At 39.3% G+C, this 15,168-nt stretch overlaps 1 protein-coding gene across 1 annotated transcript in view; it reads right to left on the reverse strand.

The window, feature by feature from the left end:
- Positions 1-15,168, reverse strand: part of FAF1 (Fas associated factor 1) — a 171,291-nt gene that overhangs the window by 85,186 nt on the left and 70,937 nt on the right. The window contains exon 8 of the mRNA XM_081010831.1: positions 2,822-2,908. Coding sequence (XP_080866957.1) covers positions 2,822-2,908 — 87 coding nt within the window. The remainder of the gene's footprint in view (positions 1-2,821; positions 2,909-15,168) is intronic.

Consider the following 15,168-nt stretch of genomic DNA (forward strand, 5'->3'; position numbering starts at 1 on the left):
ATAGGAAGTAAAGTAGCTCTTGTTGCCATTTTAAGTCAATTATGTTCACTACAATAATAGTTTCTATTAAAAACCCAAACTGCTACTGGAACTTATTCACAAACTGTGTACAACTGATATCCTGTCCCTATAGTTTTACCCCCAATAGCTTTACAACATCTTGGAGACAGTTGGGAGGTCACTACCCTAATTGCACCAGACATTATTAAGCTGACATATTGACTGACAGTGGCAAACAACAAAAAGAAATATCATGGCAAGCAAAATATTTTTAGCGCCAATCAGAGAGATCCCTATCCCCCAAAAGTAGATCATCTGAAAATTGGGAGAAATGAAAATCATATACTGTGTTTTAATTAGATCAAGCAATTACAAATTCCCAGTGCTAGCATTATTCCTACTCTGTGGATGCTGGGGAGAAATATCATTCTCATAAGGTAAAACAACATCTTAGCTATCTTTCAACATCCTTGTTTCTCAGTTAAATTGATACAGCATGAAAACATTCCCTTACCAGTAGACTTTTAGATACTGATTTAAGAAAAAAATTGAAAGAGTTATTGGCATCTCTTGCAGTTTCCCGTATGTCATTAGCCTAAAACAACAAATGAAGAACATGCCATTGCTCTAAAGGGAAGTGCAGTAACATTGCTTTTAAAAAAGCTCTTGACTTTGATGCATTTCTGGTAATGCAGAAGATTGAAGCTTATGAGGTTCGTAGGAGACTCGATTACACAGGAATCTAATTATTGGAAGTCTATTTAGTTGTCCTGTTTGCTAAGGCAAAGGTTAACGAGAACTGCACTGAAAAAACCTCCTGTGGTATTACAAAGTATTTCTTATGGTGCATAAAATGTAAATGAAAAGTATTCTAATCAAGTCCTTCTTTAACTCTTTGTTAAAAGTTAGATCTCTGCTCTTGGGTAGTACCATTGAGACATCTTTCTGTCAAAAATTAAGTTATTACCAAAAGAAGGGGAATGAAAAAAGAAAGGGGGGGAATCTGACACAGGGGAATATTAGGCGATAAACTTTCTGAGTGAATTGTCTATAAATGACAAAAGAGAGAGAAGTGTTCTAACTGTTATTGCTAATGTTAAATCTTCATAAATATTAAGTTGGTGGCTTTAATTTCAGATAGAAATTAATTATATTTTTGGGAGTAACACGTTCAGAACTGTTTACACAGCTGACAGGCCTCAGCTGCAGTAGTTTCAAGCTGGGAGCTTTCTGGACTCGTCTGCCTGAAAAGCAGATGACTTAACAATCACCAGTTTCATTAAACTTGAAAAGAAAGAAAAAATATCACCTGCAACATTGTCACTTGTTAAAACAGAGTTTAAAAACAGATTTGTGCATTTTATACATGCCGGACATCCTATCCTACAAGGAGGTGTTATGTTTTTGTTGGCTGTTTTCCAAACAGCTGCTGGCATTTGGATTAGAAATCATGGGTTTTCAAATCCTTTCTGGCCTTAACTCAAATAGCAACAGATGACAACACACCAATATATTTCAGAGGTTGCAATTAACCTTGTCTATGTTTGTTTTTATCTAAAGCTTCAGTTCTACTTCCAACACAAGGACTAGCTACTTTCCCAGAAAATATCAGTGTGGCACTGTTCTGCCAAATGGGCAGCAATGTGCGGCCATTCTTTGAACGCAGGATGCAAAAACAATAAAAATTAAATTAAATAAATTAAATGCAGGGAGACAGCACATTTCCCAACAGGTTGCAAAAGACATCACAGCCACTGCAGTAGTTATTGTAAGATTAAAACATGATTTATGGCCCTAATCCCAAAAGCCTTTTTAAAGTGGACCCTATGACTAGCACACATATAGCAAAACTTTTCCTTTTTTGATGAGCAAAGACAGGAGGTTCCTTCAGTCCTATTCACTTCCTGTCACAGACTGACTTTTAAACCTTGGAAAATGGACTAGAGAAAAGTATGCAGAGAACTGAAGCCTTAAACATTTCAGGTAGTACTTAAGCACGTGCTCAAATGTTGTTTGAATATGGCTGTCCTTCCTAAATGGAGGTCACAGAACATCATATTTATGTGGTCCTACTATTTTTCAACTTTTTTAAAAATAAAAAGACTCAAATTTTATTAAAACAATAGTTAACTTACAACATTAAGTGTTTCTTACATCTTACATCCACTAATAAGGCCCTTCCTATTTTACTAAAAAGGAAAGAGTAGCAAAAAGCATTCGTAGCTGTTACAGATTTGATTCTTTATAGCTCAAACGCCCCCCATGTAATATGAATTAAGAGTATTTGTACCATGTTGTTGCAATAAACAAGCTACATTTTCAAGAAGTCTTCCATCTGTGCCTTCCTTCCCTTACTCTTATTCTATTGGTTATTTTAGCCATATAAGCCATATCCCATATCTGAGTCAGCCATCTTCTACTGGCCAGGTCTCTATGAAGGCCCCTCCGTAAAGGAGGCTTGTTCTCTCTCACACTCACTTGGCACACTTGAAACTCCCAAGCCACACAATGTAGGCGCACAGCCTGCTCTGGCCCCTTCCAAACCAGGCAGTAGAAATCCTGGACTGTGCTCTGACTGTGCTCTGGTCATTTCAATTGACCTATTCAGAACAGCTTATGAAATAAATGTTTCAGTGCTTTACTGGATCAGTCAAACAGTTAAGCACCAAATATTGAATTACTAATATAACTTCAGGAGCTTGGAGCAACTCCACAATCATATGACACACAGGCGTATAGTAAAAATGAAGTGTTTTTCATAGAGTGAAAACAAAACCATCATATGTACTAAAAAAAAATAATGAAGTAAATTGTGACTTACTGAATCATCTGTAGCAGAAGCAGGCCAGCCTTCCCACAACTGATGACGAACAGGGATACTAGTCAGGTCATAAACATTTCGTTTAACCTACAGAAACAACACAAAATTGTTTAGGCAAACTGCTGTTGTCAAAACTATTTATCCTTTGCAGGGTCATTTAAAATGTGCAAACAATTTCACTCAGCCTCAAAACAATCCTGTTCAGCGATTCAGATATTGCTGTGGAACTCAAGCTGAGAAACGACACTTTGCTCAAGGCAACCACAGAGACCTCAATGGGAACTGGGACCCAAATTCAAGGCGCCTACAATCCAAGCCAAAGGCTACATCCACGGGACCACCACCTTCTAAACAGAGTTATTTGAAAGATATTCCCGTGGATTCAAAATGCCAAGTGTAAGCAGAAAGGGCACTGTGTATTTAGTAAACCGTAACTGACTGACATGCATAAGATTTTTTTCACCCTATGAATATTATGTAAATACAGTCCAGGGTCCTAGTATCTGTTGCTGTGATGTACCAAAATTAAGGGAAAGTGAATGCACTGAAGTTGTTCAGTAGTTATTTATTTTAAATATCTTTCACCCACTCTTCATTGCCAAGGCAATCCCAGAACAGGTTATGTCAAGAGTATGTTACATTGAAATCAAAACAAAATGCATATTAAAATAAAGCAACAGAACAGAACCCTAAAATCAACAAGATGGCTTGCAATTCAGCAAATTCCTCCAAAGGTCTGAGCAAATCAGCAAGTTTTCAGCTGGTGCTGGAAACTCAACAGAGTTGGTGCCAGCCATAGGGGGACAGAAGAAAAATCCACATTCTGCACGCCTATACAAAGAAGGCCCTCTCTCGTGTTACTGATGTATGTACACAATGCTGGACTATCCACATGGCAGGCAATCACTAGTTGTACACAAACAGTTCTGGACCACTGATATTTTGCAACACCTACTTGTTTCAGCACCTACGTCTGCCTGCTACTGTTCTCTGTAGCTCTAGGTGAATGTTTAATTTTTTTTTAACCCATTATATGAGAAGCGCCCCTGTGGAACTTCCATCAGATCCCGTTCAAAGGATGATTTGAAGATTATGAAAATGTATCATGCAATTACGAGGATTGAGGCTGAGGCTGACTTTCCACTTCTTCAACTGGAATGGTCTCAAGTATGGTCTTAAAGATCTCTCAAATATATGTTTTTAACAAATATTGCTTCTCTTCAATATTTTAATACATAATGTTAAGTACCGTATTTTTTGCTCTATAAGACTCACTTTTCCCCTCCTAAAAAGTAAGGGGAAATGTGTGTGCGTCTTATGGAGCGAATGCAGGCTGCACAGCTATCCCAGAAGCCAGAACAGCAAGAGGGATTGCTGCTTTCACTGCGCAGTGATCCCTCTTGCTGTTCTGGCTTCTGAGATTCAGAATTTTTTTTTTTCTTGTTTTCCTCCTCTAAAAACTAGGTGCGTCTTGTGGTCTGGTGCGTCTTATAGAGCGAAAAATACGGTAACTACTTGGAAATTCTGCAACTGCAGAAACTTGTGTAATTATTGAAATAAAATGCACCTATTTGAAGAAAATTCAGTATTAGGTTTTAATACTAAGAATACTAGACCACTACGAACAATTTAGAAAACAGAAATTAACATTATGGAAAATTCCACCAGAACCTCAACAACTTTCACCCCACCATCAGCCTGAGTCTAGACCAAACCACACAGCAGTTTAATTTTCTGGATAGTATTGTGCAACAACACAATGGACATAAAGCACCATCTTTTATTGGAAACCTACAGACAGCTACATACACGCCCATGCAGTATGGGGGGGGGGCAGCCAGCACATTTCTCCCAAGCCTTGGAGGGCCAGGCTGGTGGGGGTCCCTGCCAAGGGCCTGCCAAACTTATGCTGTTATGCCAAGAACACCCTGTGCCTCCCAGCCAACCGGCGACTTAATAGGCGAAACGACCATGTATGCACTGCAAGGCTTCCATAGTAAAACTAGGACCTGGAACAGATAGTGGTGGTGCCGCAGTGGTGTAACTCATGGACTGCGAGTCTATATACCGTATTTTTCCATGTATAAGACGTCCCTATGTATAAGATAACTCCTATTTTTTTGAACCCAAAATTAAGGAAATGAAACCCTAAAATAGAAGTGAAAATCTGGATGATTGGCAGTGGCAATCTTTTTGGGGGCGATCACCCTCAAAGTTTCCAGCATGAGGTGAATGCAGTTGACCGTGTTGCAGAAGCAAAGGCAGCAACTGGGGCACCACACACTCCCCTTCGGTGGCAGCTGCTGCTGTGGGGAAGCAGGCTCCTAAGTAGGATGCCAAGGAAGAGCCGGGGGAAGGCAGCGGCCGCTCTATGTTGGGCCATGCCACCAAGCAAACTGAGATGAGGAAGGTGGTGAGCGGGCTGGGGGCAGGATGGGAGTTTGAGAGGGGAAGAGGAAAGAAGGAAAGAAGGGCAAGGAGAGGTAGCTGAGGAAGCTCTCAGTGGCGGAAGCTGTTCTTGATCCAGTGGCTGAGCCAGAGGGGGTTCAGTAGGCGAGCCAGTTGCCAGCATGCAGGCCAGAGTGGGGGGGGGAGAGAAAGGGGGGATGGCAGCAGGAGGGACCACCTCAGCCCACCCAAGCCAAAATCCCAGACATATGCTTAAATATTTTTAAAATTCCCCCAGATGCCCATGTTCCGTGTGCAAGACGACCCCCAATGTTTTACTAATGTTTTTTAGCAAAAAAAACTCATATACACAGAAAAATGTGGTATATCTATATCATCTATATCTATATATACACAAAGAAGTCTCTGGTGACAGTGGCAGATCTACCCATCAGCTATGAGTAAATTTGTTATTTTATTTATAATATGCACATCCCACCTCAGCTGGCAACTAATACAAATTGGTTTCCAAAATATAATAATCTTATGCTGTGTTTTCTAAAATATATGTTAGTTTTGGCAAGTCTAGAAATAATGCATAAAGTGCAAAATAATATTTTCTGCCAGCTATCACAGCAACAAACATGATACATTTCATTTCAACAATTATGAATATTTCATCAGTCTCAAAAACTAAGATTTTTGTTGACTAACATTAAATACTAATGCAGCCACATAAGCTGAATGAAGCAAAAGTTTTCTTTCCAAAAAGCCTGTGAAGTAAAAATAACTAAAACCTGGAGTTAGATTCCTTACATTCCTTTCTAATTCCAAAGTATAACACCATAGTATTATGAAATAAACAGTATTCTCCTTTTTCCATGCAATCATCTGTAACTGCACTGATTTCAATAACATTCCTTTGCTATTCTAAGCCTGAAAGGCATGCTCTGGTTATAGTGTTATGTTGGTATAAAGCACAATGCCAGACTGATGTGCTGAACAAAAGTGATCAAAGTTCGAGTAACGTTAGCCAACGCACAAGTATTCTGCTTCATTATTCAACCAGAATGACATCTGTTGAGCAACTCGTTGCAGAATACACTAGTTGTTAGAGACCAGCCTCAGCTGGGAGGTACCATGTAAAATGTATTAGGGTTATGTTTGATTAAACAAACTGCTGAGGCTATATTCACAAATGGGTTCTGAAAAGATGCCAAAGTCAGTCTCCCTCTCTAACCACAGTATGTTAAAAAAAAGTCTGCTTTCCCAGTGATGCAACAATGGTGTAATTGTTTAAAAATCTGTCTCTAAACAGATTTTAAAATTTATTTATATAATATGAAAATATACATTCTGTACTGGGGATATTTTACATAGACTGAATGCCCATATGTATCTATGCAGCTCTCAAACATGGAGGCAGGGAGAGACTTTACTTGGGCTTGGTGGTCTAAATGGAGGGTGGGGAGGATCTGCAAGCTTAATAATGGGGTTAAACTGTAGATCGCAATGGGGAATCCACAGTCCTTCTGATATTCCTGTGCTCTCATCAGCTTCAGCTAACATGGCCAATGGTCAAGGGTGATAAGAACTGTAGTTAAGCAATATATTGAAGGCCACAGGTTCCCCAACATAGATCATGCTTGAAGGAGTTTGTGAAAACCTATTGCCAGTTTCTATATGTGGTATCAAGATATTGTAAAATCTTGAGAGATTCTCTGGAGCCAATCAGAAGCAGTGTTAGAGCAGTGAGAGAGCTTGTGCCAACAACTATAGGACTTGTAATGTAAGAGGACAGATACCATGGCTTAACATGAACAAACACAATTTCAGCAGGAACTATAAAGAACTCTGGGCCTAGAGAATACATGCCACATAGATCAGGGGTCCAGCTCACACAATGCTAAGCCAAACTTAGCACAAACAAACAAATGTGCAAGTTCCTGGAGAGGAGATTGCAGCCACTTAGCTCAGCAGTAAAACTGGGGAAGAGCAAGGTTTGGCTTTGTGTTGTGTTGAACAAACCTGGGCTCATGGCTAAGCCCTTTCAGAAAACCACAAGCTGTAAAACACAAGGAACCCAATGGTTACAGCTTGTGGTTTGTATGGAGAAAGCTAAACCACAAGCCCGTGTTCTGACAACTTACTAAGCCAAACCATGGCTAAGCTCAGCAGCAAAAAAAAAAAAAAAAAAAAGAAAAAGAAAAAAAAGGAAGGAGCAAAGCATCTAGGAGTTTGGCATAGTGTTACGTGTGAACCAGACCAGAGATATATGTGGAATGCTCTCTCAAATTTAGCCAGAGAAGCCAATAGGGTGTGACAGTCATCTAGCAGAAGGGAGGGGGAGAGAGAGAGAGAGAGAGAGAGAGAGAGAGAGAGAGAGACGTACCCTAAGAATCAGAGACAGCAAGCCCATAGGATACACAGACCCCAGAACATAAAATAAAAAATTAGTTCTATCTACTCTCCAATGTACACAGATAATCACTAGATTCCACCAACAGGAAACAGTGGTTAAACGGATTTCTTTCTGTTCATAAAATGAAAGTTAAGATCCAAGTCATTATGCTTTGGTAGTGGTGCTACAGTTGGGCTTCAGAAAAAGTGTTCAAGAAGATTGCATTTGAATATTTTTCATCACTTACATGATTTTCACCATGTAAAACAATGCATGAAAGAATAATTTGCTCTGGAAATGAAAGTAGAGGGTGTAAACTTTATCTAGACACATGCTTCTCCAAACACACACACACACAGAGAGAGAGAGAGAGAGAGAGAGAGAGAGAGAGAGAGAGAGAGAGAGAGATATGAGGCATCAGCCAGGGGTGGCCAACTCTCAAGAGACTGCGATCTACTTTTAGAATTAAAAACTGGCAGTGATCTACCTCCATTTTTGAGCTTTTTTGGGGGGGTTCAGCTCAAACTTGTTTTTTTTTTTAGGGAGGAGAAAGGCCTCGCTTTCTGGAGGTTACAAAAAAAAGGCTTTTTCCTGTTTTTTGGGGGGGTTAAAGGCAAGAGACAAACAGGTATGGATCAGTACAGAGAAAGCTTCCAGAGATCATACAACAATGGGTGGCGGGGTGAAGGGGCGTGGCAGGAGTCAGAGATCGACCACGATCTACCCAAACCTCATGGGGATCTACCAGTAGATCGCGACTGACCCGTTGGACGTCCCTGAATTAGAGCATAGGTAGTCATCACAGTGCCCTCCAGATTTTGCTGGACCACAACTCCCATCTGCTCTATGTTTTTTGGGGCTGATGGGAGTTGTAGCCCACATCATTGGGAGGGTACAATGTTAACTACCCTTGCACCAGAGTCTAACGTGATAAAATAAAGCATTTTTACCCAGAAAGGTGATGACATAGCAACTGGAGAAAGGGACTACAATTTTATTGGTGCCTTTTCAGTGTTAGCAATGGGTCATTGCTAACATTCTGATGTGGGAATTTCAAGGGGAGTTAGAATTGACCACAGCAGCATTTTGGTATGCATATTTGGAGCAGAACTTACATTTTCATGAAGTAATGCCATATTTGGGGTATCTATACTGTATCTAGCCTCTTATTTTAAAACAATTCAATATTAATTATACTCTCCAACACCTTGAAATTGAAAATTCAAACCTTCAATGGTCCCAATTTTATTTACTCAATATTCATTTCCTCTTAATACTGAACTTTTTTCACAAAAACTTCCTAGCACAAGAAACTAGTAAGTTGCTCTGAAAATGGCGTTCTGCAGTACTTCGTTTTGGGAAATATAATAAAAAATATCAAGTCTAAATGGCTCTCCGATAAAAACTGTGGAAAACTTCAAAAAAAATGCCAAATGAATAAATCTTCTAGTAATAATAATAATTATAATAATGCCAAATGCCTGTTTCTTAGGCTATAAGATGATATTGAATCAAGAAATCCAATATCATCTCCTATCATGTAAGAACAAGAGCAAATTAATACCTGAGCAGCTTTATCTGTTTTGTACATACGGCATTATTTTACTATCATCAATGGAATAACACGGTTTGCACTGTGACGTATACCGGGATGTTTCTGTCTTTCAAATATCACATGTCCTGCCCCCAACAGACTTGTTGTTTAAGGGCACCTGCAGCAGCATTGGAAAATAAACAGATCAATACAACAGACAAATGGAGTGATGAGGGGTCATTGACGCGGGATTGTATTACAGAACAGGTGGGTTCCAAGGATTCTTTCTGAGATAGAGACAGAGTAAGAAAGAGAGAAAGCCTAATATTGTGTGCATGTGTTAATGCCACTTTACTCAGGTTTGTGAAGATACTGTCTAAGGCTGAAACTGAAAACTCATTTGCAAAGACGTAGATATCACTGAACACACTGAGTAAACATGATTAGGGTTACACTTGTAAAGGGTAAAGGACAGTGCTGAAAAACAACAAGGGTATTTTCCTGTGAAATCCTTACTTGTTAGATCAGAACTAAGTCCCATTAAGTTCAATGTGATTCTCATGGAAGTGTGCATAGGATTGCAGCTTAAAGACTGTAGCATGCAAGACAAACAAAGGACCCACTTCAGCCCCATATGCACTATGGTACTCAACTCTGACATTTTTTCTCAGTTCTGATTTTTTTAAAGAAAAGATAATAATTTTGGACTTCTCTATATTTTTCTCTCTCTTCCTCACTCCGCCTCCCTTTAACTATATATATATCTATACATCTATATAGATGATATAGATATAGATTCATTGATTACTAGCCCCACTTTAACTTTCTCCTTTTCTTGCTCTGTCCCCCTCTCTTTCTCCAAACCCTTTCCCTCTCATTAGAAAATCCTAATGATTCCTAACATGGAATTTGCCTCTCTTTTTCTACAGCTGCCGCAAACTAGGCTGGTATCTTTATCAAATTTTCTGCCACAACTCAAAGATCTCATTCCTGGTCAGTCTCCATCAGATCATACATTATTAGCATACATGTGAAGTTAGGGTGAATAGGATCTCCCCTATTTTGTTCTCACTCTTTTTAATTACAAACCAGCAGGAGACAGGGGTCTGGATCTGGAGGACAGTACTGGGAAAGGCTCAACCTCTCTTCACTGCACTGCTTTCCCTAGTGAAATCACTCCCAAGCTGCTGTTTGCCCTGCAGGGGAATTCACACAGTACCATACACAACATCTCTTGCCCCACCTTTAGTTTGGCCCTCATTCATTCCAAATAATATTTTATTGGCTACAATTTCATCCAGCCTTCAGTAGCTTTCTGGTGCCAATCCCTGATATCTCAAAGGAAGCAATAGGAGAAAGCCCTCAAAGTCAAATAAAAATTGAGAGAATCTTCTTGATCCACTAGGAGGCACAAAAACAGAAAGACAGCTTTCTTAAAAACAACCAACTTTCTTGATCCTTTTGAGGTTCTTTGCTCGTGACCTCTCTATTTCTTTTAAATAAAGGGGAGCCATACTGGGGTGAAGGCATCCTCTTCCATTTGTCCCTGTGTCAGTTTCAGTTTATTGGTTAGCTTTTCTAGTAACAATTTCCCATACAATTTGATACCAGTGGTCCATGTTTACTCCTGACAAGTCTCTCCAGTGTATGGCTATGAGGCTTCTGGCTGCTGAGAGTAGGTGGGTTATGAGCTCTGTATAATGTGAGTGGTCATTATGATCTTGGAAGATGATGACCTCACTACTTCCAAGAAACAAAAGAAGTATGAGAATATATCAGAGTAAGAATAAATCGGTATATCAGGCAATACCTACTACATGCCCAGCAGCCATGCCTTGATATCCATCAACCTAATATAAATGGTATTCCAATATGCAATAAAAATGTTGTCACAGCCCAAAGGCTCAGTGTGAGTTTCCAGCATTCCTTAGTACAGTAGATCATATCTGCTGATTGTACTTACAGCAGAACAGAAGAGGAGCCCTTATACTAGACCGCATACCATTTTCCACAGTAGCCAAATGGAGACCATCAGCACCTGATACACAGTGGCAAGGGGTTCCATATTCCCTTTCCCTTAGGAAAGGTTATATAAAAGGGAGAAAATGCTCACTATGTTCCAAATTCACAATCCTCTCAAATCCTCTCCATGTTCTTAGGTGAAAGGCCAAGCATTTCATTAGTAGCAAGAGATGCTAGGAGTTACCAATACTTAAAGTGACAAACTCCCAAAAGAAGATAAGTTGAATGCTTAACAGATAAAGAAACCACAGAATGCTGTCTATAATGCTGTTCTCAAATCTTGTAGAGTTACCACAATAACTCAGCAGGGGCAACAGAAGGTTTTGCTAGAGCTGAAATGAGAACAAACTACACAATTCTTAATGTTGACAATGAATGAACATGTTTGGAGACACTTAGCTGTTTATCATGTGTTTGGAAGGGCCAGATACTTTGGCACATATGGTGACATTTTCCAGCTTGACAAAGTATGGGCCAGCAGTTTGGCGTAAGCCTGCAGTGTGTGTTCCTTAGTCTATGGGCATTCAAATTGTGTTTATTGGCTGCAATACTGGTAACATAAGAGTTGTTGGATAATATGAATCCCTGGCGCTAGAAAGTTTGTGTGTGTGTGTGTGTGTGTGTGTGTGTGTGTGTGAATGAAATGTTTAAAAGACCATAAGACCATCCCCTGCAACAGACCATCAACCTGCAACAGGTTTCTGTAAAACCTGGACAAAAATACTGTAGTGATATTGCATTGATTGCAGCAGTGGTATAATGCTGCAGCATCTAAATTGCTATGAATAGTTTAAACTATCATCTCATTGATTTTACATTATAAAATGAGGTCTCACACTTTATAAAAACTGAAATGCTGACAAAGAGAGCACATCTTAAGTAATCCTGCCTTGCAATACCTCAGTTCTCAAACAGCTCCATTTTCAAATGTTTCAGCTCCCGAACGCCAAATGCTCTGGTTTTCAAATGTTTTTCAGAATCTGAACATCCGATGCGGCTTCCGCTTGGATGCAAGAAGCTCTTTCAACCAATCATAAGCCGCACCTCGGTTGTCGAACATTTCGGAAGACAAACAATTTTCAGGAACGGATTATGCTTGACAACCAAGGTTTGAATGTATAGTTTTACTTTCCGTGTACTTGTGATGCAGGTCAACATGGCATGTTTCCAGTCACCATGCAAGAGAAGTGACCCAGGAATTATAAGTAGAGGTTGTCACACAGTTTAAAAGAGCCTTGGAACAAGAGATCTGGTCAAGGAGTGACTGAAGAGCCAACCAAACCCAATTCCAGCAAACAATTTTAGTGGAATCAGGCTGGCCTAAGATTTTTTGCTGCCTCTCTGCACTCTAACTTGGGGCTTAATAGAGCTGAGTAGTATGTCCATTCCACATTGCATGATAAGGAGATGACTGTAACACTCTGTGTTTGTTTTTTAATTTAAAAAAGGGGGGAAACAAACAAATTTAAGTTTGATTCAGTAACTTAACTATCACACAACTGGGTAACAATAAGCTGAATAAAAATTTATATCCAGATTCCCTGATCCCATCACTAACATACATAAGGATCCCCAGTTCACTGATATAAACATGCAGTGAAGAAGTGGATAAATCCATCTTTTTGCCATTCCTTTAACCACCTGATTGCAGATACAACATACAAAGATCAGCTATGAACCAAATTGCAAAAGGCTTGACTGACTGTTTTGAGGAATGGGAGACACCTGAAATGCTAGGGGTACTTTCATTCTAACAAGAAGTTAGATAACCTTTGTGCATCTGTTCAAAAAATGTAGACACTATCTCTCTGTCCGAGAGATTTACACACAAGGCAAACATCTCAGAATTTTGGCAGACTGTTCCAACCACATGTGGAACTCTATGAGACTGTCCTTGAATTATAATCTTCTTAGGGCTTTGAAGAATGTGCTCAGATTAAACCAGGAGAAAGACTTATCTCTGCTTCCCACAGCAGCAATGCGGGAAGCAGCATGGGGAACAGGTGAACACCCCACCCTGATTCTTTCAACCTCGGACATCGTAAGTTGAACAGATCAGCAAGGGCAGTTTCAAAGAGCAGTGCTACGAGGGAGAAGGAGTTTCTATCAAATGGAAACCACATCTCCTTCTTTCAGATCAACAGATGGATGGTTGGAAGCACACCTTTTTCCAGCAAAGGAGGAATTGGGAACCCATTTGCTACTCTGAAGCCCTGCCCTCCCTTATCTGCCCCACACCTGACATATCATGTAGGACCTCAAGTGTAGAACGGATCGGAGTAGCTCTCCTAAGATAGCCTGAGGACCAAAGGTTCCATCACCCCTTACTTATCCCAAGCTTTTCAAAGGTAGCTGAACCACTATGGTGGAGTGGAACACTTGAGAGAAATTTTGAGCCTCATAGCAGAAAACACTGAGAGGCTCTCAAGTAAGATCAAGTATGTGAGGTTAGGAAAAAAACGACCTTGAGAGATTATTTGACTGAGCAGTTTAATTTGTGTCTGGAATAAGCCAAGATAATAATGAAGCAGAGAATGCCAAAACAAGCCATTCCAAGCAGAGGTTTATTCTCATTATCTAGAAAAATCTCAAATGAACATTCACAGATGTTCAATAGTTCAAGTGTTCAGAGATTTCCCCATCAAATTTTAGGTTCTGTCTTTAATACAGTATGATAATTTAATAGTAATATTAAATTAGTAGGTTCGTAAATAGCATCTAAAAGTACAGGGGGAGGTTGTGCACAGTTGTTTCTGAGTGGCCATTCCCATCACACTCTTACATGCCCACGCAAGCTATTCATGTGTGATAAACCATAAACAAACACACTGCTCATACAAACACTGTTGACATGTACTACATGTACATAGACTCGTTGCTAGCCAGTATTTCAATAATGCTGCCTTTTCCCTTCTAATTTTCAGTCTACTTTTGTCAGATCCTTAACTTCCACAAGATAGTTGGAATTTAGCGCAACTGTAACCAAGGTTATAAAAATAAAATTAAACCAAAAGGTCTATTGATTTCAGAGCTATAACTATCTATTATTATCATAGACTGTAAGAGTAAAGTGTTTAACTCCACCACATAGTCCCATACAGATTACACCTAATTATAAATATACTTCATAATGAACATTAAAGTCTGTGGTATTAAGTATTCTTACATTGTCCTATTAAGCGACTAACAAGCTGTCTTACTATATTCATAGAATGAATTCTTTTTAAAAAAAATTACTTCCATTTAAACTATTCACTAACAAAGCTATTCCTTAGCTCATCCCTGCCATAACCTGCTCTATTCAGAAACATATGGGAAAAGACATTAAATAACCACTGCAAAGCATAGACTTCTAGTATTAGTGCTACACACTGCATACCCCTATTCATTATTCCACCTCCCCTATTTAATCTATCATTAAGATTCAGTGACCCTACACTAAATTTAAAGCAGATCCTTCCTTCCTCCCATGCCTAAATTCACATACTTTTCTAGTTGTAGATGCCCTCAAGTATTACCCACTCTACAGGGTTTCTCTAATCTCAGCTCTGAGCTATGTCGTGCTATACAAGCATGGAATTGCCGTTTTATATCTTTAACTATGAGGGCTTGCACTTAAAAAAACTAACACTGTGCTATTTCATTAGCAAAAAAAAAAAAACTTATTTAGTAAATTCCAACAGTGTAGGTTTTTTTAAAAAAAAAAATAATCCCACAACATTTCATATTCTATAGTACTGCCAACATTATCTTTGTCAAACGCTTTGACAATACATCTCATGAATTGTTATTAGTTTTATGAACAGCAGTACATCCTAGCCAAAGCTTGCTCATCCCTATCCTATCAATCAACCCAGGCATCCATTTAATGAGAAAATAAATGTTGTTTTTTTAAAGTAGAAAGATTATTATCTATGTTCACCTTTGTGTTTTACAATTTAAAATAGCAAACACATATGCTCTATCTGGCAGTGTCACAACGTGTTCTGCGAACTCCACCGG

This window comes from Podarcis pityusensis (assembly GCF_964106645.2).
Source record: "Podarcis pityusensis genome assembly, chromosome: 6".
NCBI classification, from domain to species: Eukaryota; Metazoa; Chordata; class Lepidosauria; order Squamata; family Lacertidae; genus Podarcis; species Podarcis pityusensis.